This window comes from Pristis pectinata, chromosome 20 (genome assembly GCF_009764475.1).
Source record: "Pristis pectinata isolate sPriPec2 chromosome 20, sPriPec2.1.pri, whole genome shotgun sequence".
Lineage (NCBI taxonomy): Eukaryota > Metazoa > Chordata > Chondrichthyes > Rhinopristiformes > Pristidae > Pristis > Pristis pectinata.
The window spans coordinates 8,951,423-8,976,312 of NC_067424.1; the positions used below are offsets into that span (position 1 = coordinate 8,951,423).

Genomic DNA, 24,890 nt, shown 5'->3' on the forward strand with positions numbered 1-24,890 from the left:
TCATCAACACGTCCTTACTTTTATACACTATACCTCTCGAGATGAATGCCAACATAGCATTCGCTTTCTTAACCACCGATCCAACCTGGTGGTTAACTTTTAAGGTATCTTATTTGGCATGCTTGCTTTCATAGGCTGAGGCATTGAGTATAAGAGTTGGGACATCATGCTGCAGCTGTACAAAACATTGGTTAGACCATACTTGGAGTACTGTGTACAGTTCTGGTCACCACACTACAGGAAGGATGTGGTAGCAATAGAAAGAGTGCAGGAGAGATTCACCAGGATGTTGCCTGGAATGGAGGGCTGTCGTTATAAGAAAAAATTGGAGAGACTGTTTATTCTCACCGGAAATAGGAGGCTGAGGGTTGACCTTATAGAGGTTTATAAAAATATGAAGGGCATAGATAGGATAGATAGTCAGCCTTTATCCCCAAAACAGGGCAATCTAGAACTAGAGAGCACAGGTTTAAGGTGAGAGGGGAGAAATCTAAAGAAGACCTGGGGGTAAGTTTTTCACATCATGGGTGCTGGTTATCTGCAATGAGCTGCCAGAGGAGATAGTGGAGACGGTCACTACTACAAAGTTTAAAAGGTATTTGGACAGGTACTTGGATAGAAAAGGTGTAGAGGGATACAGGCCTAAGGAAGTAAATGGGATTAGTGTTGATAGGCATCATGGTCAACATGGATGAGATGGCCTGGAAGGGTCTGTTTCTATGCTGTACATTCCTATGATGTTCTTTATTCATCCAAGAGAGATGGGCTTCACAGGCTGAGCCAGCATTTAATTGCTCATCTCTATTTGCCCTTCAGAAGATGGTAGTGAGCTGCCTTCTTGAACCACTGCAGTCCTTGATGTGTGGGTGTACCCACAATGCTGTTAGGGAGGGAGTTCCAGGATCTTGACCCAGCGACGGTGAAGGAACGGTGATATACTTCCATGTCGGGACGGTGTGTGGCTTGGAGGGCAACTTCCAGGTGGTGGTGTTCCCCATGATTTCACTGTCCTTGTCCTTCAAGCTGGTAGAGGTGGTGGGTTTGGAAGGTCTAAGGAGTCGGTGAGTTGCTGCAGTGCATCCTGTAGATGGTCCAAACACTACTACTATGCATCGGTGGTTGTTCTATGCTGCCTGACCTGCTGAGTGTTTCCAGCAATTTCTGTTTATATTAAAGATCCAGACTAGTCCTTCATAGATTACAGATTTAAATCTGTTTAACCATTAGGGCACAGAATAAAACCAGTAGGTTCTAATTTTATGGTTCCATGAAGGAGAAGATGTGTACTTAATTGTCTTCAATGCTTCCAGCATGCCTACTCTGCAGTCCAGTGGATTCTACAACTGGAGTCCTGTGGTTTATTTGTGATGATGGAGGTTTTATGAACCTATGACTATGCTGGGGTTCAATAACAACAATCCATGGTTCGATTCCTATTTCCCATCTATGTACTACAGTTTGAGAGCTTCAAGTTCCTAGGAGTGAACATCACCAATAGCCTGTCCTGGTCCAACCATGTAGACGCCATGGCCAAGAAAGCTCTCCAGTGCCTCTACTTCCTCAAGAGGCTAAAGAATTTTGACACTCACCAACTTTTAACCATGCACCATAGAAAGCATCCTACCTGGTTGCATCACAGCTTGGTATGGCAACAGCTCTGCCCAGGACTGCAAGAAACTGCAGAGAGTTGTGGACACAGCCCAGCACATTATGGAAACCAGCATCCTCTCCATGGACTCTGTCTATACCTCTCACTGCCTTGGTGAAGCAGCCAGCATAATCAAAGACCCCACCCACCTGGGTCATTCTCTCTTCTCTCCTCTCCCATCAGGCAGAAGATACAGGAGCCTGAGGGCCCATACCACCAGGCTCAAGGACAGCTTCTATCCCACGGTGATACGACTATTGAATGGTTCCCTTATACGATGAGATGGACTCTTGACCTCACAATCTACCTTGTTTGACCTTGCACCTTATTGTCTACCTGAAATGCACTTCCCTGTAGCTGTAACACTTTATTCTGCATTCTGTATTGTTTTACCTTGTACTACCTCAATGCACTGTGCAATGTATTATTCTGCACGATTGGTATGCAATACAAGTTTTTCACTGTACCTCGGAACATGTGACAATAATAAACCAATTCTGATACCAATACTGCCCATTGGTGAAATCATCTGAAAGTACTGCATCACTTGTATGTTATAGAATCACAGAGAGATACAGCACAGGAACAGGCCCTTCAGCCCACTGAGTCCATGCTCACCACCAACCACCATTTACACTAATTCAACACAGATCCCATTTTTTATTCTCCTCACGTTCTCCTCGTCTCCCCCTAGATTCTACCGATCATCCACACATTAGGGGCAGTTTTCAGTGGCCAGTTAACCTACCAACCTGCATGTCTTTGAGATGAGGGAGGAAACCGGAGCACCTGGAGGAAACCCACGCGGTCACAGGGAGAACGTGCAAACAACCACACAGACAACACCTGAGGTCAGGATTGAACCCGGGTCTCCAACACTGTGAGGACTGACTCTACTAGCTGCGCCACTGTGTTGCCTAAGCTTTGCCTTACGATAATCTTCTTTCCTTAGAGGGTCATGGATCTTTGGAATTCTCTATATCTGTGTGTTGAATGTACCCTGCCTTAATATCTCTATTTGTTAAGTTTTATTTGATAACTCTCCCATGGATTGGCTTGGGACTTTCTGCTATGCGTGGGACACTATATCATTGCTGCAATGCCTGTGTGCCCAGTTACTGGAGGAGTGTTTTTTTTTGGTTTCCTGCGTTACCCCTGCCTCTCCTACACAAATTTAGCTCACTTGTTTACTTGCTTTTACATGTAACTGCCAGGAAATACTGAAAGGAAAAATACAAACACTATTAGGATGTCACAGTTCCAATATTAGCGAATCCCAAACCCAACCAAGTCAGCCCCACCCTTCATTGAATGAACAGCTTCACTGTATGTATATCAAGTGCAAGTCTTCAATACTCATAATAAATTGGCTTAGAAGAGATAAAGAGGTGAGAGGGAGTGGTGAGTCTCTGCGCTGCAAGAAAGAGAGATAGATGAAGGGAGCAAGGAGAGAAACAAAAATCAGAATGTGAAAGAAAATGAGTGAGGACATTGAGGACATCTTCAAGAAGTGGTGCCTCAAGAAGGCGGCATCCATCACTAAGGACCCTCACCATCTGGGACATGCCCTCTTCTCATTACTATCATCAAGGAGGAGGTACAGGAGCCTGAAGACCCACAACGATTCAGGAACAGCTTCTTCCCCTCCGCCATCAGAATTCTGAACGGTCCATGAAGACTACTTCGTTATTCCTTCTTTATTGCACTATTTATTCATTTTTGCAATTTATACTAATTTTACGTCTTCGCACTGTACTGCTGCCGTAAAACAACAAATTTCACGTCATATGTCAGTCATAATAAATCTGATTCTGATTCCGAGAAAGATGGAGGGAAGATGTAGAGTATTGCCCAAGAAATAGAAAAATGAGAGTGAAAGGGGAAAACTAGAGGAGGGAGGAGGCACAGACAGTGAAAGAGAAGACAAGAATGAAAAACTCCAAGACCGAGACAATGCCACTCAGAATAAAAGACTAGAGATAGACAGACACATGAACAAGTGCACAGGCAGAGATCAAGAGAGGTGCAAATACTGCAGGTACTTCAGACGAATAGACCGGGCTTCTACCGATATACCTGCTGGGAGATCTGTCCAATGCGGCATGACAGAAAAATGTAAACACTTCAGCATATTGTCAGCATTGTTGTTTATTGTCTTCTGGGTGTAGCTGGGATCGCGGAATGACCTGACCCGGGAAATGTAGTCTTGCCTGTTTGCCAGGTATATTATGTTCATAAACTCTCGCAGACAAAACCCAGAATCTCTGATATTACATTTATGAATCTGTTGACAACTTAAAAGGAATCTGAAAGGCTTGAGGGTGCACATGCTCTTATTTCTATTACAAGTTCCTCTCAGGTCTCTGCAAATAAAGTATGTACCAAAGGAAGGCTTGCCCCAATTGAAACTCCATTTGTACTTTCCATTATAAGTGTCACACAAGAGGAGAGACAGGCAGATTCAAGGCAGCTGATGAAACCAGACCTGACCAGCCCAATATAATTGAACCTTACTACATGTGGCTCCCATGCAGTCACACCAGACAGATCTATACTCTTTTGTTGATGCTTCTGTGGAATTCAAAGCACTCAGTTTTTTTCTCTCTCTCTGACTGATTATTGCTAATGGGTTTGCTGTCGCCTGAACAATTGTGTAATATGTAATGAAAGAGGAGTTTGAAGGAGAATGAATTGTTTCAGCCAAAGAGAAAATAAATGCCTCACCTTCCGCTGCTTGTGTTAGCTCCGTCTAAAATGTGGAGCCACCTGGGATGAACTCATCTGAGAATTCAGTGATGTAAATGGCAAATGAGCAACAACAAACAGGACCATTAACAAGGCCTCATGTTAACTGGTCCATGCTGCTATTATTGAATAAGTGATGCGGAGGTTGGAACAATAGTAGTCAAGTAGATTGATGGACCACTTGATACCAGCTGTGCACCGTGACAGTTTGGTGGGGCGCTGTTTAATTTACCCTGTCTGCTGGATGAGGGGCTTCAGTTAGATGGATAGATTGGAGAAGTTGGGGTTCGTGTCTTTGGAACAGAGGGGAAGATCTGAAAGAACAAGGTGGGGTATTCAGCTCCCTCAGAGGATCGTGAAAGCTTGCTGGGTATTTAATAATATTGAGATAATTTAGTCAGAAAGCTCACAAAAAAAAGTAAATGAAAATATACTTAACTTGTAAGGTGCCCTGTCCGTAGAGCTACGAGCAGTCTCTGGGAATCCCTGACACAACCCCGACTCTTAAAAGGTATGACATGGGACACAAGAGACTGCAGATGTTGGAATGTGGAGCAAGAAACAAGTTGCTCAGCAGGTCAGGCAGCATCTATGGAGGCAAAGTGATGGCCAACATTTTGGGTCATGACACAGCATCAGGGCTGGTGACTGGTGACATCACAGGTGTTATTGGGGAGAAGGGGCATCCACTGAATGTTCATTCAAAGAAAAGTTGGGGACCACTGTGACAGACATATTGAAAGTCGTGAAGGGTTTAGGAGATAGAGAGAAGCTGTTCCCATTGGTAGAATGGCAAAGACTAGGCGGACATGGGGTAAAGGTAGCTGGTGAAAGAACCACATGAGGAACGCTTTTTTTACGCAGCTAGTGATAGAAGCTGGAACGTACTTGCACTGAGAGTTGTGGAAGCAGCTTCATTCATGGTATTCATAGAATCATAGAGTAATACAGGATGGAAATAGCCCCTTTGGCCCAACTCATCCATGCTAACCAAGATGCCCTCCTAAACTAGTCCCACTTGCCTGCATTTGGCCCAAATCCCTCTGAAACTTTCCAATCCATGTACCTGTCCAAGTATCTTTTAAATGTCATTATTGTACCTGCCTTAACCACTTCCTCTGGCAGCTCATTCCATATATGCACCACCTTCTGCATGAAGAAGTTGCCCCTCAGGTCCCTTTTAAACCTTTCCCCTCTCACCTTAAACCTATGCCTTCTTGTTTTTGATTTCCTTTCCCTGGGAAAAAAGACTGTGTCTGTCCACCTTATCTATGCCCCTCATGATTTTATACACCTCTATAATGTCACCCCTCAATCTCCTACACTCCAAGGAATAAAGTCCTAGCCTGTCCAAACCCTCCCTATAACTCAGGCACTCGAGTCCTGGCAACATCCTTGTAAATCTTCTTTGCACCCTTCCCAGCTTCATGACGCCTGTCCTTTAACAGGGTGACCAAAACTGTACACAATACTCCAGGTGTGGCCTCACCAACATCTTGTATAACTGCAACATAATGTTCCAACTCCTATACTCAGTGCCCTGACTGATGGCCAGTATGCCAAATGCCTTCTTCACCACTCTGTCAACCTGTGATGCTAAATGGAACTGGATAAATACATGAAAGGAAAATATTGGCTGCATTTAGGGGCCTTTAGGGGCAGCATGGTAGCGTAGCGGTTAGTACGACGCCATAGATCGGGGTTTGATTCCCGTCGCTGTCTGTAAGGCGTTTGTACATTCTCCTGTGTCTGCGTGGGTTTCCTCCGGGTGCTCCAGTTTCCTCCCACATTCTAAAGACGTACGGGTAGGTTAATATGGGGGTTTAAAATGGGCGGCGCGGACTCGTTGGGCCAGAAGGGCCTGTTACCACGCTGTAAATAAAATTTAATTAAAAAAATTAATAAAAAATTATTATGGGGAGAGAATGAGGGAGAGGGATTAAAAGAGACTTGATGGGAGAATGGTTTCCATCTGCACTGTAACCTTCCTGTGACAATGTGATACTGAACTGTCTCCATGCACAGAATGGAAGAACTGGCAGATGCTGCAACGTAACATTAAGACACAGCACAGAAGGAGGCATTCACCCCGGGTACCCATGACAGACATTTCCCAAGCTGGAGTGAGACGCTGCTCGAGATGTGGGAGGACATGTAAACTCGACACAGACAGTACCGGAGGTCAGGATTGAACCCTTTGCTCTGGCACTGCGAGGTAGAGGCTCTACCAGCTGGGTGGGGTGGGTGGGGAGGGGCTGGGTAACCGTGCACACCCTCCCCCCTCATTCCCCACAGCTCTGTAAATTTTTCCCCTTCAAATATTCATCATGTCCCCCTTTGATTGTTAATATTGAATCTGTTTCCACCATCCATTCGTGATAGGTGATTCACCTGAAATGTTCACTCTGTTTCTCTCTCCTCAGATGCTGCCTGACCTGCTGAGTATTTTCAGCATTTTCTGGTTTTACTTCTGTTTTTTTTTAGCTTTTTTTCGACTTCCTCTGCTCAGAGAAGAAGTACCCCAGCCTCAGGTCCTGCACACAGAGATGGATTAAGCGGGTGATGGTCAGAACATAAAGGGAAGACTTGAGGAGAACAAAAGGGCTGGCATAGTAGTGTAGCGGTTACCGCAATGTTATTACAGCACCAGCGACCTGAGTTCAATTCCTGCCGCTGTCTGTAAGCAGTTTGTACGCTTTCCCTGTGTCTGCGTGGGTTTCCTCCAGGTGCTCCGGTTTCCTCCCACATTCCGAAGACCTACAGGTTAGGAGCTGCAGGCATGCTATGTTGGCGACGGAAGAGTGCGGGCTGCCCCCCAGCACATTCTCAGTAATGCAAAATGATGCATTTCACTGTGTTTTGATGTACATGTGACTAATAAATAAATATCTTATCTTATATCATGGAACAATATACTGTGAGTTCTTCACCTGGCGAGATCTGTAGAGCAGGTGGGCCGAGGAATGGCCAGTGGAGTTTAATTCGGATAGGTGTGAGGTGTTGCATTTTGGAAAGTCAAATCCAGGTAGGGCTTTCACAGTGAACAGCAGGGCCCTGGTGTGTCCGTGCAGTACAAGTAGGGATCTGTAATACAAGTACCTGGTTTACTAAAAGTGGAGTCACAGGTAGACAGGGTGGTGCAGAAGGCTTTAGGCACACTGGCTTTCATAAGTCAGGGCATTGAGTATAAAAGTTGGAGGTATTTGTGCGGTGTACAGGATGCTGGTGAGGTTGCACTTGGAATGTTGTGTTCAGTTTTGGTCAGCCTGCTATAGAAAGATGTTATTAAACTGGAAAGAGTGCAGAAGAGATTTACAAGGATGTTGCCAGGACTTAAGGGATTGAGTTATAGGGAGAGGTTAGACAGGCTAGGACTTTATTCCTTTGAGTGTAGGAGATTGAGAGGTGATCTTATAGAGATGTATAACATTATGAGGGGCATAGATGGGGTAAATGCACTCAGTCTTTTTGCCAGGGTTGGGGAATCATGAACTAGAAGGCAGATGTTTAAGGTGAGAGGGGAGAGATTTAATAGGAACTTGAGGGGCAACTTTTTTACACAAAGGGAGGTATCTATGTGGAATGAGCTGCTGGTGGAAGTGGTTGAGGCAGGTACAATTAAAAGACATTTGGACAGGTAAATGGATTGGAAAGGTTTAGAAGGTTATGGGCCAAACGCTGGCAAATGGGACCAGCTTGGATAGGTCACCTTGGTTGGCATGTACCTGTTGGTCTGTTTCCATGCTGTATAACTCTATGACTCTATCTGTGATGTGCAGGGGAGATGTCTGCTGGTTGGACTGGGTTGGACGGCACGGTAGTGTGGCGGTTTAGCGTAACGCTTTACAGCGCCAGCAACCCTGGTTCAAATCCGACCACTGTCTGTAAGGAGTTTGTACATTCTCCCTGTGTCTGCGTGGGTTTCCTCCAGGTGCTCTAGTTTCCTCCCACATTCCAAAGATGTACAGTTTAGGAAGTTGTGGGCATGCTATGTTAGTGCCGGAAGCATGGCGACGCTTGCGGGCTGCCCCCAGAACACAACGCAAAAAGATGTATTTCAATGTGTGTTTCGATGTACATGTAACAAATAAAGATATTTTATCTTATCTTACCAGTATTCTCATCCATTGACTTGCTGGAGTGGAGCTTAACAGGACAAATGAGAAACTATTCGATCTACATCACCTCCACTCCAGAACTAACATCACCCCAAGTCACTGAGCTGTCGTATGCAGAAAACGCTTGTGTCTGTGCATGTTTGGAGCCTGGCTCCAAGTCATCATCAACTTGTTTGCTGAAGTATCAGAGAAAAAGGGCCTTAAACCAAACATCCACAAAAGAAGAGTCCTCGACTAACTTTCGCTGGCTGTAATACACCAACCTCTGATCATAAAGGTCCATGATGATGATTGGAAAATGCAGAAGGTCATATAGAGATACAGCATGGAAACAGGCCTTATGACCCACAAAGTCCATGCTGAGCATCAACTTCCCATTTGCACTAATCTACATTAATCCCATCTTTATTCACTCACATCTTCATCAACTCCTCCCAGATTCTGCCACTCACCTACACACTAAGGACAAATTACTGTGGCCAACTAACCTACCAACCCGCGTGTCTTTGGGATGTGGGAGAGAACCCACATGGTCACAGGGAGAACGTTCAAACTTCACACAGACAGTACTCGAGGTCAGCATTGAACCCAGGTCTCTGGTACCGTGAGACAGCAGATCTACCAGCTGCACTGCTGTTCTGCCCTCCCAATATCCAGAGCAAACTATCAACAAAGACAGTGATTGTCAATGAAGTTCATCATTGCCCTCAGAGCACCAGCATGTCCTTTGGCTGTCTGAGGAAAGGAATACTTGAAGATTAAGACCTCAAACCCAACACAAAATTCATGGTTTACCAGGCAGTGTTAACACCTGCCCTCCTGTATGTTTCTGACACATGGTTTACCTACAGTAGGCACCTCAGGTTCAAGTTTATCTTCATGGGCATACATACCCAGGTTATAAATGCCATGAAAGTTAGCCTATTGCAGCAGCAGCAGCACGGTAGATTACAAACATGACAAACATAAGTTAATGTATATTTAAATTAACATAAATTACACATAATTTACACAATAAAATAAACTAAAATTAACATGACAACATTAGTGCGAGTTGAGAGAAAAAGAAATATAGTTCGAGGTAGTGTTAGGGTTTGTTAGGTGGGTTCAAGAACCTGATAGCAGTGGGGAGGAAGCTATTGTGAACCTTGAAGTGTGGAGCTTCAGGCTCCTGTACCTCCTGCCTGATGGCAGCATCGAGAAGAGCACTTCAGAAATATCACCAATGCTCTCTTTGTAAAATCCTTCAAATCCACTCACAAGGTAAGTGAACCAACATCTCCGTCCCAGCCAACGTCCCAAGGTTCTGATCATGACCAACGACCTCTGATGGACAGGCCAGATCACCCACAAGCCCAACTCCAGACTCCTCTCTATTCTGAATTCCATTACAGCAAGAAGTTACTAGGAGAGCGGAGGAAACAATTTAAGTGTGTTTTCAAAGCTTCCTTGAGAAAGAGTAACATCCCACTGATATGGGGGAATCCCTGCCCCATGACCATTCAAAATGGAGAAGGAGGACTCAATACGGCACTGAGAACCTCAAGCATCTCCTCAGTTATAGAAGCCCATCACAAATTGTGGATGGAGTGCAACCCATCCCAAGCAAATCAACTACATGCCCTGTCAAGTATATCTTGTCCTCTCTGTGGCAGCGTCTGTGGATCCCAGTTTAGCTTCATCAGCCACCTCAGAACGGGCAGAATTGGAGTGGAAGCAAGTCATCCTCAATCCCAAGGGATTACCTAGGAAGGTGGAGAAGAAGAGATTTCCATCCATCAGTGCCACCCACTGGCCCAACTCAATGGTCCTGTGCTCCTTACTCAGAAGAGAAAGAAAGAAATACTCAGGAACTGTGGAATGAAATGTGAAAGGAACAATCTTAGTTTTGAATAATGCGACCAGAGAATAATGATTTGCCAGAATGTGGGTGTGATGACGGACACATTCACAGCAAAACTCTACTCAGTAAGATGCCAAGCTATGGAGCAGGTTCCAGGAGGAAGATGTTAGCTACCGATTAATATGAAGAAAGATTTTCTAGATATCCTGCAGAGTTGCGCACTTTGGGATTCAGTGTATGAAGTAGTTCTGAGAGGTGACGTGATAAGAGCTTGGGTGGATCGTCTCCACTGATTACCAACTCTGGGATGTTCTGAGTGTTTGTTGTGGAGCTCTCAGAGAGAGATCAGGCGCTATAATTTGTTGGGATCGCCCTAATGTTGTAAATCATGAAATCCATTAATGCTGTATCAGGATGGCAAAAACATTAAATGCATTCTGGTCTTTTGTTATTGAGTGATCCATAGGTTGCTCTGAGGAAATTGGTGGCAGCAGTTATTGGGTTTCACTTGAAGAGCTTTAATTAGCTTTACTAGTGTACTCTGATCTAACCAAATAATGTTAATTAAAGATGAAAGCTACCAATGTCTTTTTTCCCATGTAGACAAATTGCCTATATATCAGGGAACTAGAATTACAGATGGGTTATTTGAGGTAACTTTATGCAAGTTGTTATAAATCAGTAGCTGGGGCATCTATGTGAGGTAATCAAACCTGAGTTATACCTACAGAGCTGCATGCTTCTGCAGAATCCAAGTCACATTGTGACTTGAGATTCTCATTTATCCATCATCCCTGCACTCACCAACACATTAGCTCTCAGTTAAGCTAGGTTCTGATCTTATAATTCTCACACCTGTTTCCAAACGCCTTCATGATCTTGCCCCTTTCTATCTTTATAGTCTCCTCCAGCCCTCCAACCCTCTTGGATCTTTGCTCTTCTCCAACTTTACCCAAAAATTTAATGTTTCTGACACTTTCCGGTCTTCAAAGGCAAGAGCCTCTAAACTCTGGAATTCTCCCTCTAACCCTCTCCATGTCTCAAGCTCTCTCTTCTTTAAGTAACTCTTCTCTGGCCAAGCCAGGCGAGGTCAGGTGATATACTGAGATCATGCTTTGGGATGGATTGCCACTTTAAAGAGACAAGCGACCAATTGTTGTCTTTGGACAATGCATTCAGCAATATTTAAGTTAAAATATTTGACACGTTCATCCTGTTACCCAGATTAAAGTGTTTAGAAACTAAATTTTCATAATTGATCTCCACGCAGATCTTTTTAAGAAATACTTTACTCTGGTTTGCAAAGTATTTTGTAAAAGTATCGGTGCAGAACATGAAACTAGTGTGTAGGTGATTGGTAGAACCTGGAGGGAATTGTTGGTTCCTGAACCAGCCAGTAAAACCCTAATCACAGAATCACTTTGGCACCACAGTGACCACTCTAATCACTTTGCACTGAAATGGACTTTGGTATTTTTTGTTCTAATTGTGTTTATTTTTCTTGTAAAAATTGTACATAATTTATGTTTAATTTATGTTTTGCTTGTGAATGCTGCTTATCTGATGCTATGTGCCTGTGATGCTGCTGCAAGTAAGTTTTTCATTGCACCTGTAAATACATGTACTTGTACATATGACAATAAACTCAACTTTGACTTTGGAATATGGCGAGAGTAAATAGGGATTGGTGTAAATGGGTGCTTGATGGTCAGTGTGGATTCTATGGGCCAAAGGGCCTGTTTCTGTGTTGTATGATTCTGTGACCCCATGTAACATGATGGAACTTCATCCTGCTTGAACTGGCCAGTAACTTTACATCCCAAATTAGTGGAACCTCTTGGCTTTTAAGTACAGGGGCTCCCCGGGTTACAAATGACCCAATTTACAGAAATCTGTCTTTATGCAAGTTCTCCTATATATTTTTCAGGCTAATAATAATAATAATAATGTGTTTCATGGTATTAACTAGATTCACTCTATATTCCATTAGTTTAATTATGGATGGTGTTAGGATAATTATTGAATGAAATGAAAGAATCATAGCAAGTGCATGTAGAGCAATACAATCTGACTTACAGGCAAATTAGTTTATGGACTGTTCCCAGGAACGGAACTCTTATGTAACCCAGAGACTCTCTGTACACTGCTTGTATGTGAGATTATTAACTGTAGTTATGACCTTGCCTAAATTGCAATATTGCAAAAATTGTGGATTCTGCAACGTCAGGCCTCTATTGCAATGGTTGGGAGGAGGGGGAGGGGTGGAAATGCTTTGACCCGCTCCTGCTTCCAGTGCCCCTGACCTGCACCTTAACCACTGCTGGGGCTTGTTCTGTGCCCCGGCCAATCCCAGACCACTGACTCACCTGACTCTGCAAACCAAACCATGCTATTAGAGCAATGAACTTTAGTGTATCAAGGGATCGATGTTGAACTACAAAATATAGTCACTTGGGTTAAATACTCCTGAACTGTGTTTTAAAAAAAATGTTTATATAGCTTAAGCTGTTTTCCCCACCAAAAATGAATATGCTGACTGACTTGTGCAAAGTACTGCAATTATTAAAAGTAAATATTACTTCTCTGCAGTTTTGTCTGCCTTGTTTGCAACTAAACCACAATTTTTTTCTGAAGTTTATTGCACAATGTAGATGGGCCCTAACTGTAGTTTGTTTAGTCGCACTCTCAGCTCCGTGTTTCCTGGCTCAATTCTCACAAAATGTAGACTGACATGATAGTGAGGAAGTAAAGGGTTAAGAAATTGTGACTGTACATATAACTAATGAAAAAATACCACACACACAAGCCCCTGACTCAAGACCAGGTGGTTGTCCTAAACAACGAGTGTGAGGTTGGTCTTAAGACAATGAGTGTGATGGTTGAAATTGGTGTAGCCGCATTGTTTAAGTGTGTGATAAGGGCTGTACAAATTAATGCCTGCCCCTCTGTATTATGGAGACCTCCGATAAAAACTCTGCATGAGAGTTAGAGGAGAATTCTCCCTTGCAGTGTACTGCTAATAAACGTGTTTTAACAGAATTAATCCGTGGCACTGTGTGATTTTGCAGCAGGCAGGAATGGGAACTTAAAATTGGGATAACAATAGAGCCGCACTGAGAGGCTGCCACCGTCTCAGAGGTGCTGTATTTTCATAAGATAGGTAAACTGAGACCCTGTCTCCCCTCACTGGTGGATATTAAAAAATCCTTGTTACTCTTTGAATTGCATTGTTATCCTCAGTGTTCTGGGTAACATATAATCTTCACCCAATATCACAAAAATTGGTAAATTGGTTTATTATTATTGTCACATGTACTGATGTACAGTGGAAAAGCTTTGTTTTGCATGCCATCCATACAGATAATTTCATTACAACAGTGCATTGAGGTAGTACAAGAAAAAATAACAGAATACAGAATAAAGTGTTACAGTTACAGAGAAAATGCAGTGCAGGCAGACAATAAGGTGCAAGGCCATAACGAGGTAGATTGTGAGGCTAAATGTCCACTTTATTGTACTAGGGGACCGTTCAAAGGTCTTATAACAGCGGGATAGAAGCTGTCCTTGAGCCTGGTGGTAGGTGCTTTCAGGCTTTCGTATCTTCTGCCCGATGGGAGGGGGAAGAAGAGACTATATCCGGGGTGGGTGGGATCTTTGATTATGTTTGGTGCTTTACCGAGAAGTGTAGACAGAATTCACAGAGAGGAGGCTGGTTTCTGTGATGTGCTGATCTGTGTCCACAACTCTCTGAGGTATCTTGCAGTCTTGGGCAGAGCAGTTGCCGTACCAAGCTGTGATGCATCTGGATAGGATGCTTTCTATGGTGTTAGGATAAAAGTTGAAACCATCCTATCCAGATGCATCACGGCTTGGTATCTGCTCTAAAACAGTAACTTAAAAGCTAACTATAGCAGATGCTGAAAATCTGAAATAAAAATAGAAATCACTGGAAATATTCAGCAGCGGAATAGAGGAACAGAATTAACATGTCAGGTTGATAGCTTTTCATCAGAACTGTGATGATGAAGATATATAATTGACTGTAAAATGCTTAGGGGCATTCTAAAGTTCTGTGAGCCTCTGTATAAATGCTATTGTTTTCATACAGAGTGCCAACCTTCAAAGTAATTCAGCCACCCCCATGTGGAGAGGTGACTTACAACAGGCTGGGCCCCAGGATGGATATATTAAAATTAAAAGTGAAGTACTGCAAATGCTGAAAATAAGAAAATCAGAAAATGCTGGATACATTCAGTAGGTCAGGTAGTGTCGAACAAAGGGTCATTGAGCAGGAAATAGAATTGTAGAATTGTTATGACGTAGGAGGCCATTTGGCGTATGGAGTCTACGCTAGATCTTAGAACAGTTCTGTCAATCACATTCCTCTTTCCCTTCCCCAGAGACCTGCAATTTATTTCCCCCTGTGTACTTATCCAATTTTGAGAGCCCCTGTTTACTCTACTTCCACCACCTTTACGGTCAATAAGGTACAGATCATAGCTACTCCCTGTGTGGATTTTTTTCCCTCAAATCTTCCTTGAATCTTTGCCCAAACTTTTAGACATATCATCCAGTTCTTGAACCATCCAGCAATGGTTACAGCTTCCCTTTATCTATCCTTTCCAAACAGGGCAGTGCCTTGTATATCTGAACCTCCATTAACTCTATTTCTCTCTCCACAGATTCTGCCTGACTTCCATAGAGTCACAGAGTCACAGAGTCACAGCTGAGCATTTCCAGCATTCTGTTTTTAAGTCCTAACAATGTGTAAGGACATTAAAACAAATAAATCTTAATAACAGAACCAGCATAATTCCTTTAAGTTCCTTACATTTTACTAAGTTAAAAGAATGACATGTTTATCATCTTCTTAGGGAGTCCCTCAGGATTGAGGATGACTTGCTACCTCTCCAGTTCTGTGGGCTCTGAAGTGATTGATGAGGCCATTGTGGGAACTGCAGACACCCACAAATGAGACAGAAGGACCCCGGGAGGGCTGGATGGGTGGGTAGTTTGTGAGGTGGTCCACTCCTTCCACCTGTGTGCTCCCTATTCATGAACTTAAGGTTCTCAATAACATCCCAAATGCTTCTTCTTCAGTTTGAATGCTCTTCTCCAGTTTGAGCAGTCATGGGCCAGTCATCGCTAAGAATCAGTGGGGAAGCCACAATTTTTTTTAAGGAGACCTTGAGGACATCCTTGAGTCTTTTTCTCTGTCCTCCAGATAATCTCTTCTGGTGGCATAGCTCAGAACTGTGCCTGTTTCAGAAGTCTGGCGTGCACGTGAACAACATAGAGCCCTTCAGCCCAATTCCTTCATGCTGACTATGGTGCCCACCAAGCTAGTCCCATTCGCCTGTGCTTGGCCATATCCCTCTAACCCCCTCCAATCCATATAGTTATCCAAATGTCTTTTGAATGTCATGATTGTACCTCTCTCAACCACTTCCACTGGCAGCTCGTTCCATATACACACCACCCTCTGCATGAAGAAGTTGCCTCTTGGGCCCCTTTTAAATCTTTCACCTCTCACCTTAAACCTCTAGTTTTTACTCCCCTTTCCCTGGGGGAAAGATGATATGTGTCCACCCTGTCTATGCCCTCATGATTTTATACACCTCTATAAGGTCACCCCTCAACCTGCATAATAGAGCTGACTGACTTTAACTAGATGGGGAGAGAACACTCTTTACTTATTCTTCCAGTTTATGCAGGGTATTTTGTAGGGACAGCATTGATGGCATCTTTCCAATGTCTTGAGGTACCTGCTGTAGGTGAACCAGGTCCCAGAAGCATAAAGAAAGTCAGAGGTTACCAGCACAGGCTTTGTTCTACTGAGGGAAAGTATGAACATAGAACAGAGAACAGTACAGCACAGTACGGGCCCTTCAGTGTATGATGTTGTGCCAATCTATATAAACCTACTCCACGATCAATCTAACCCTTCCCTCCTACACAGCTTATAACCCTCCATTATATCATATGTGCCTTTCTAACAGTCTATTAAATGTCCCTATTGTATCAGCCTCTACCACCACCCCCGGCAGTGTGTTCCAGGCACCCACCACTCTCTGTGTAAAAAACCTACCTCTGACATCTCCCCTGAACTTTCCTCCACGCAGCTTAAATGGATGTCCTCTGGTACTGGCCTTTGCCACTCTGGGAAAAAGGTGCTGGCTGTCTACTCTATCTATTCCTCTCATAATCTTATACACCTCTATCAAGTTGCCTCTCATCTTCCTACGCTCCAAAGAGAAAAGCCCTAGTTCACTCAACCTTTCCTCATAATGCATGTTCTCTAATCCAGGCCGCATCCTGGTAAATCTCCTCTGCACTGCCTTTAAAGCTTCCACATCCTTCTTATAATGAAGTGACCAGAACTGAACACAATACTCTAAGTGTGGTCCAACCAGAGCTTCGTAGAGCTGCAACATTACCTCTTGGCTCTTGAAGTCAATCCCCCGACTAATGAAGGCCAGCACAACATACGCCTTCTTAACCACCCTATCAACTTGCAAGGCAACTTTGAGGGATGTTTGAAGATCAAGATGGGCACAGAGGCACAGCGAGTAGATCCACTGCACTGCGATGCCAGAGAGCTGGGTTCAATCCTGACCTTAGGTGCTGTCTGTGTGGAGTTTGCATGTTCTCCCTGTAACCATGGGGGTTTCCTCCACGTGGTCTGGTTCCCTCCCACATCCTAAAGACATGAGGGTTGGTAGATTAGTTGGCCACTCTACATTGCCCCAAGTGTAGGTGTGTGGTAGCATCTTGGTGTTGCTGATGGGAATGTGGGCAATAACAAATGGGATTAAGATTAAGCTCTTTATTAGTCACATGTACATCAAAACACACAGTGAAATGGATCTTTTGCGTAGAGTGTTCTGGGGGCAGCCCGCAAGTGTCGCCACACTTCTGGTGCCAACATGGCATGCCCACAACCTTCTAACCCATATGTCTTATTTTTGGAATGTGGGAGGAAACCGGAGCACCCAGAGGAAACCCATGCAGACACGGGGAGAACGTACAAGCTCCTTACAGACAGCAGCTGGAATTGAACCCAGGTCACTGGCGCTGTAATAGCGTTACGCTAACCACTACACTGCCGTGCCTGCCCCCCTTAATGTAGGATTAGAGTAAATAGGTGGTTGATGGTTGGCATGAATTAAATGGTGCATTTCTCTCCTGTTTCTCTGCATGACTCTCTTATACCTAGAATGCGTTGCCTGATAGGATGGTGGAGGCAACTTCACTGGGGGCTTTTAAGAGGGGCTTGGATGGGCACATGAATGAGAGGAAAATGGAGGGATATGGACATTCTGAAGGTAGGAGGGAATAGCTATGTTGGCATAACATTGTGGGCTGAAGGGCCTGTTCTGTGATGTACTGTTCTATGTATGACTCTATAACTATATAAAACTTGTGGACTACTTGTATTTATATAGTGACTTTCACGTCCATTTCTGGAGTCTCATGCCTATCAGAGACTTTCTTGGCATTGCAATATGGGCCCTGATTTTTGTGTTCACGTGTCTGGGTTGGAAGTTGAAGCCCTTTTGGCGCAGAGGCAAGAGTTCCATTAACAGTCTCATTGTAATTGTCATTATTTTTCAATCAACGCATTATAGCAGGAAGGAATAAACTAAAAGACTGATCTCCCTGGCGGTTCGAGTAGTGTGTTTTACTTCCCTTAAGCCACTGAGAGCGGCAGGACCCGCGCCTTTAATGAGATTGGTGTCGGCCAAAGGTTGCAAGGGCTGCGGGACCTGCCCCTTTAAGTGCCGGCGAGTGGGTTACAATGGAAAAGAAGCCGGGATCTCAGCAGACGCGCCGCCGATACCAGCCGCTTCGCACGGGGCAGCTCTGATTTGTAACATCCCCTCCCTCTCTCTCTCTCTCTCTCTCTCTCTCTCTCTCTCTCTCTCTCTCTCTCTCTCTCTCTTCCCCCCCCTCCCCCCCCCCTCCCCATTCCCCTCTCCCTCCTTCGCCCAGCTTCCCCGACGACTAGGGTGGGTGTATACAGACTCCGGTCCAGTCAACGGCACCCATCCAGAGCTCAGCGGAGAGCCCAGGCAGAGAAACAAAAGGAAGCGAGGAGTCCGCTGTAAGTGGGGTAGAGAGCCGGGTGATGGGGTCGGGTCGGGTCTACCGAGGGCGATTGTACCGGGATCACTGCTCTGAAGTTACCTTGTCAATTTCTCCCGTCCTGTTGCTGAATCTGAGGACCTTTCCCAATGCCCTGTCTTAAAGTTCAAAGCAACAATAACCTCCTTGTCAACATCTGCGCTTTTAATTCTCCTCGCTACCCGTGGCATTGGTGAATGTGTTTTGTTTAGTAGGATTTGACTTGAACGCAAGTTGAATGGTTTTAGTTAAACTAACTTCTCCCCTACAAACTTCTGGATTAGTAACATATTTAAAAAGACAAACATTTCGTGAGTCGGCTTGGAAGTTATAAGGGGCTGATTATCGCTGGTCACATTCGCATTTTGGAAATGTAAATATTTTTTTAAAAAACATGTTAATTATAAACTAGGCAGCTTAAAAAGAAGGGAAAATATCCAAGAATGTTGACTAGAGGTTTGGCGCCAACCTTAACTACAGAAACCACTTTTTCCTTGTATATTAAAACTTTTTCTTTTCCTTTCCGATATAAATGGAGCGATTGTTAGTGTGTTCATCTATTGATAGACCACAGAGTAAGTCTGTTCCACAGCACATTCCAGCCTCTGTTCCTGGGTAATTATATATGCTCGCAGTTGAGTCCACTGTGTGCCGTCCACAAACGCTGAATAAGTAAAGTTACCTAATTAATCTTGTGTTTTAATAAAATAATCAGGCGATACCTAATCAAAGTAGGTGACAGGAGGGAAACTGGTGAGAGATACATTTTGTTCATAAATTGGCTGCTTTTTATATTGTCTGTTCCTTGATTTCAAAATTAACCATTAAAAATAATTTAATTTTCCTCTTGAACCCAACCGTTTTGCAAAATGCTTAAATATTGGATTGGCCTGTAAACAAATTAACTGTTTTATTATAAGGCAAATTTAAACAAAACATATCAGCGGCCCCTCTTAAAGCCAATCTGAACTTCAAAGAGGAACCCTCCATACAATCTCTCAGTGTTGTTTTACTGAGAGATGTAACCTTTTAGGATTTTTCGAAGGGATTGGGAAGAGCATCTCTTATTGTACTCCAGTGTCCTTGCTTAATCCTGCAGATTACATTGGTTTTTAATCCATTCACCTGAACACTACATTTGCTCTCTATACTTTCCCATCTGTACCCAAGCTGGGTGTGCACCAGGCAATGATCAGCTGCTGTGGGATACGGCTCTTAAACCCACACAGCTGCTGGAAGCCAGCTTCTTGTAGTCTGAACGACGGACTGAAATTGCTTGAGTTTTACAGCTGGTTTTGAGTTTTGTTTTGTTACCTCCAAAGCGAGAACTGAAAATTCTTGTCAGACGCACTGATATTCTCTCTCAAAGCATCCTGTGCGTCTACTGAAATGACTGCAACTGAGCTAGCGTGGGCTAAACTGCTCATCCCTGTATATTGAAAGCCAAAGAAAAGCTTGTAACTCGGTGGCAAAGCACCTACCAAATCTTCCCAGCCTGACTGAAGGGAATTTCAGGAAGCGCGGTGCCCAGATAGTCACACCAGATTGTGAAATCCTTTTGTTGTCCTGACCCCTGCTTCCTTGTTAACAGATCCTTGCTCAGACAGAAATGTTGGTTTTGTGTGTCTTTTGGTCACTGTTTTATTAGTCCAGTGAGAGAGGGAGTGGATTTCTCGCACCAGTGCTTTGTGCATGTAAATACATTTTATTATTGTCTTGGTGAATATCATCTCCCTCTCTCTAATTCCCCCAATTTCAACACCACCAAATTAAGAGCAAAGGGATCTCCCTTTAATTAAAATCAGTGTCTTTGCAATCAGTGCACAACTTGGTGAAAAATTGAACATGGTAGTCCACTTGAATTTAAATGTGTGAATGTTATTCAGACGTTACAAACTCGCTTGCTGCAGTCAGGAATGCAATGGGGGCCAGAACTGGATTAATGCAGTAAATATTAGATCATGTCTTTTGACCATAATTGTTGCAACATGTAAAATTCACATTAACTATTGTAAAAAATCCCAATACTTTACAGCAAAAGTTTGCCAGCAGCATTGTTTTGCAATGGATAGTGGACTTGCTTGTGCAGAGTCCCTGTAGCACGTATTACTGTTGCTTATAACGCTGAGTTTTCTGTAAATTTCGAATTCTGATCCTTTATTTACTGGTTACACAGGGCCCCTTTAGCGAGTTCAAACACAAAGTGGTTAATCCAGCTAAGCTTCCATTGGGCAAATGACTTGCGGCCACAGACCTATTTACAGGGCACCGTGGCGAGGGCCTTTACTTTTTAAAAAAAAGCTGAGAGGGGAATGAAAGGGAATGAGAGGGGTACAAGTGTGAGTGAAGCCAATGGAAAAAGAAACACTAAAATCTTCTGCAAATAAGGCTTTGGCTACTGATCTACAAGGGCCACAGCACAATAAATTTGAAAGCTAAGTTCAGCTTCTGCTTCACTGCTGAGGGATCTTCTGTGTCTTGATGCTGGGTCGGCCACAGAGACCGTGAGTGTGAAACGGAGCTTGTCAAACCCAGGAGTTTCCGTGACCTCAAGGTTTTATTTTCCCATTTGCCCCCTCGCTCTTACTTAGTCCACTTTTTCCATCCGGATGATGATAAAACAATGGCTGGAACTGTCTTTTAAAATAAAAAAAATATTGTTGAATTCAGCAGCAGCATACATTTTGGAACTATTGTACCCATTCGCTGGTTTTCAGCTTGGGCCCTTGTTGTTTCAAGGTTGTCCTGTGATTGCTTCAGTATATTTCTGTGTTGAAAATCCCTCCCTATTGTGGAAATCAGTAGGTGTTGAAAGAGCAGGGTAATGGGAGTGAAAGGTCAGAGTAATCTTCAACACCAAGGACAATAGGAATAGGATTGAATATTCTGTGCACTTCTGAAAGCTCTTAATACCCAGAACGGTGCTTGCATGGGGTTTGGCTTCTAAACCCTGGCCACATTTTATAGACCTACAACAGCTTGAATGATTTGGTGATCTGGAGCCAAATGTAAAAAAATTTTGCTGACCCATATAATTTTTAAAATGAGTGATTGATCAAGCCCTGTATTGGGGTGCAGGTGCTACAATGTCCAGCAGTGAGTGTTGCTTTGAAGAGAGGGATTTTGGTTGTTCAGATGTTTGTGTCTTGACTTGGGTTTGGTTTCAACACTGATGTGGGACTAGTAACGGTAGTGAACAAGGAAGGTCTTTCTTTTAAGGAGGAGGTTGGAAGTCTGTTTAACTTTGAGATGAACCCAGTTTACGCACAAACCGTTGTTGCCTTTCCCCTTTCTGGTCCTGTACGTGATTTTGATGCCAACTGATGTTGTGGGGAAAGGTTCTCTTTAACCATCCCTGTTCCCACCAGAGCTGGTGTGGGGTTTACAAGGAGAAGGGTTTTGAATTATGTTAATGGAAAATTACAAAGTCTAGCTTTGTTGTCAGGGCTCAGAGTGATTTTTATTAAACCCCGTTGATGGTTGAATGTGAAAGGGTGCTGTTAAAGTTTTCCAAGATAAGAGAAAGGCTGCTTAGTTTTCCTGCTCTATGTTCAAATGATTGTGACTGGAGGACAGTGCTGATTTCACCAAAATGATTTATCTTGCAAGTTTAATGTTGAGAGGGGGTAATGTGACTGGCATCGTTCGGGTGAAGAGGGTTAAGTACAGTGAGGTGTGATGAGGGAGCTGAGACTAGGGAGCGGTAAAGTCATCTAAATGTTGCTGATTGGGTCAGCTGGCTTAAATTGTTCAGAGCAGACATTGCTGGGAGTTGGGGGGAAGGCCATTCCTAGCACGGACCAGGCACAGAGAGTTTGAAGCTGGAGTAGGAATAGCCAATGAATGGTGACACCAGAAGGCTAATGGGGAAAATACTGTAGAGATGTACAAAGTGGTACGGAGGGGGTAGAGTAAATAGTTTACCCCTGAGGATTGTCTGTAAGCAGCTCGCTATATTACCACCAGTGGATTAATGTTGAAAAATACTGTTATATTAATTATGTCGCTGAAGGACTTGGTATTTGTTCTACGTTGTATGCGGGAGCATGTTTACTGCAGACTGATATCCTGTGTTCAGTATCGCTCCCAATATGCAGGATTTTAACAGCAGGTCTGTAGGGTGGCACCCTCTTTTGCGCCTTGTGATGTTGCTTTTGTGATTGGGTGGGATTTGTTTATTTGTTTTTTTTAAATATCTTGGCATACAATGGCTCACAGTAACCCATTTAGAAAGAGTTACTGGATGATTAGTTGAATCCATCATGGAATAAGGGTCAGAGAACTTCAAAGTGATTTTGTTCTGTGCTGTAAGCTTGCTGGTGAAGTAATGGGGGACTGAATGAAATTTGTGGGACGGGGGTGAGGGGGGAAGGGATAACTTTGCCACTTCAGACCAGAGAGGTTCTGTCCCTTGATTGGCCAGCTCTGACTTGAAGGGGTCTTTGTTGAAATTCTAGATGGGACAAAGTAAAATGTTTGAGGTTTTGTTTCCAGTGGGTGAGGGAGCATATTGGGGTTGGGGGCGTGGGGTTTTCAGGCTGAGCCAGCGTTTAGTTACAGTGTGGGCCGATGGGCCTGTGCTGTACTGTTCTAATTGCCCTTGGTGGTGGTGAGCTGCCGTCTTGAACCACCGCAGTCCTTGTGGTGTGCCCGCAATGCTGTCGTGATCTGATGAGACTCGTTCAAATATCTGAAAGGTGCAAGTGTCCCTTCTGTAACTGTTAATAATTGTGGCTGAGATAAAAGAATCAGAGGGTGAGGTGAAGGAGTGGAAAGTTGAACAAGATCAGCCTTGATCTGACTCAACAGCAGAGCAAACTCGGGGCTGCACAGCCAATTCTTGCTGCTATTAACATCTTGGCTCTTGACCCTAGCATGATGCCTTTTTAAATTCATTTATTTTTTACCATATTTGTTTCAAATTAATCTTTTTAAATTATGGCCAACTGAAACGGGTATGAAACAAAGTGAATATATATGTCTGCATCAAAAACGAGGGCTTGTGAATGTTTCCTGAACCATTGAAGGAAACGGTATGTGGTTCTGCATTTACCTTAAAGCTGCAAGTTCCTAGACTAGCATGCCACCATTTGCAGCTCCAAAGCATCCATTTGTTTTCCCTCCATGGTTTCAAAAGAATATAGTGGCCAGTAGAAAGAGGGATTGACCTGAGCTGTGTCCTTCACGTATTTCTGCAGTTTGACTGGTTATGATTTCCCTTGTGGAAGTGAAGCTGTATTGTTAATCTTTTAAGCAACTAAAATTATCTGCAACTTTTTTTTTTAAAGTCCCCTTTCTCACTCCCACAAATGTTTGCCTGTTTGTAAATGATGTCTTTGTGCTGTTGCTTGACTTGTCCTTGAGTTAAGTTTCCAATAGACCTTCAGAAACGAAGCGCCAGTGTAGCAGTGCGGGGGAGTCTGAGGAAGAGCGCTTTATAAGTAGGAGCATTTAAAAATGTCCAGTCTTCCTTCTGGAGTTAAACTTGCACATTGGAAGCATCCGGAAGACACAATGTAAGACTGACTTTAATTTTGCTAATTAAAAGCATTGTGGGTTGTAGAATGAGGAGTCCAAAGTTTGAGCTGGATAAGTATGTGTTATTTACGTGGCATCCGATATTGCCCCTTGTTGACGACATTCATTTCCCTTAATTTATTTATTGACTGTTAAATTTTATTTTGTTTCAATTTTAACTCGAGCGATGGTGAAAGCATTGCAACTTACACTGTGGAAACCCCGGCTGTTGTATACGATCAGTATGTAAAGTGTCTTGTTTCCCAGTTGGGGAAGCAAACTATAAGATTTAACTTTTGATCGATGAGATTGCTTTCTGAATGACAAGAAGCTTTGATCGAACTTGCAGCCCATCAGCTAACACCATCCAGTTGCCCTTTGCGATGGCAAGCTGTCTTTTTGTCCCCCACTAAAGGTGGATTCTCCTTCTCTGCGGACTTGTGGCACCATTTTAATCGCTGATTGTGGCGACGTGTGCCATTTTGTTTCGATCGTGTCTGTGTGCGCTTTCTGTAGTGGGTTGGAAAGGGCACAAATCTGTCAAACTTGGATAAAGTTGCGCACAGGAGCAAAGTTTTAAAATCCCACGGTCACTTCTAGGGGGATGAGGGGTATTAATGTTTATTGGAGACAACAGTCAGTAGCAGCCCAGCGCACAGATCGTTTAGCCCTCGATGCTCATCTGTATGAGGAGCGTTTAGTTGTATCTTGCTTTGTTGAAGGGAAGTGTTTGAAACTTCATTGTTTAAATTGGTTTATTATCGTCACATGTATGGAGGTACAGTGAAAAACTTTTTATGACATTCATATAGATCATTTCATCACACCAGTACATTGAGGTAGTACAAGGGAAAACAATGCAGAATAAAGTGTTACAGTTACAGAGAAAGTGCAG

At 43.6% G+C, this 24,890-nt stretch overlaps 1 protein-coding gene across 1 annotated transcript in view; it reads left to right on the top strand.

Moving 5' to 3' along the window:
* The first annotated feature begins 23,909 nt into the window (after positions 1–23,909).
* LOC127581027 (transcription factor SOX-13-like) overlaps positions 23,910–24,890 on the top strand; it is a 168,215-nt gene continuing 167,234 nt past the window's right edge. The window contains exon 1 of the mRNA XM_052035084.1: positions 23,910–23,994. Coding sequence (XP_051891044.1) covers positions 23,936–23,994 — 59 coding nt within the window. The 5' untranslated portion in view covers positions 23,910–23,935. The remainder of the gene's footprint in view (positions 23,995–24,890) is intronic.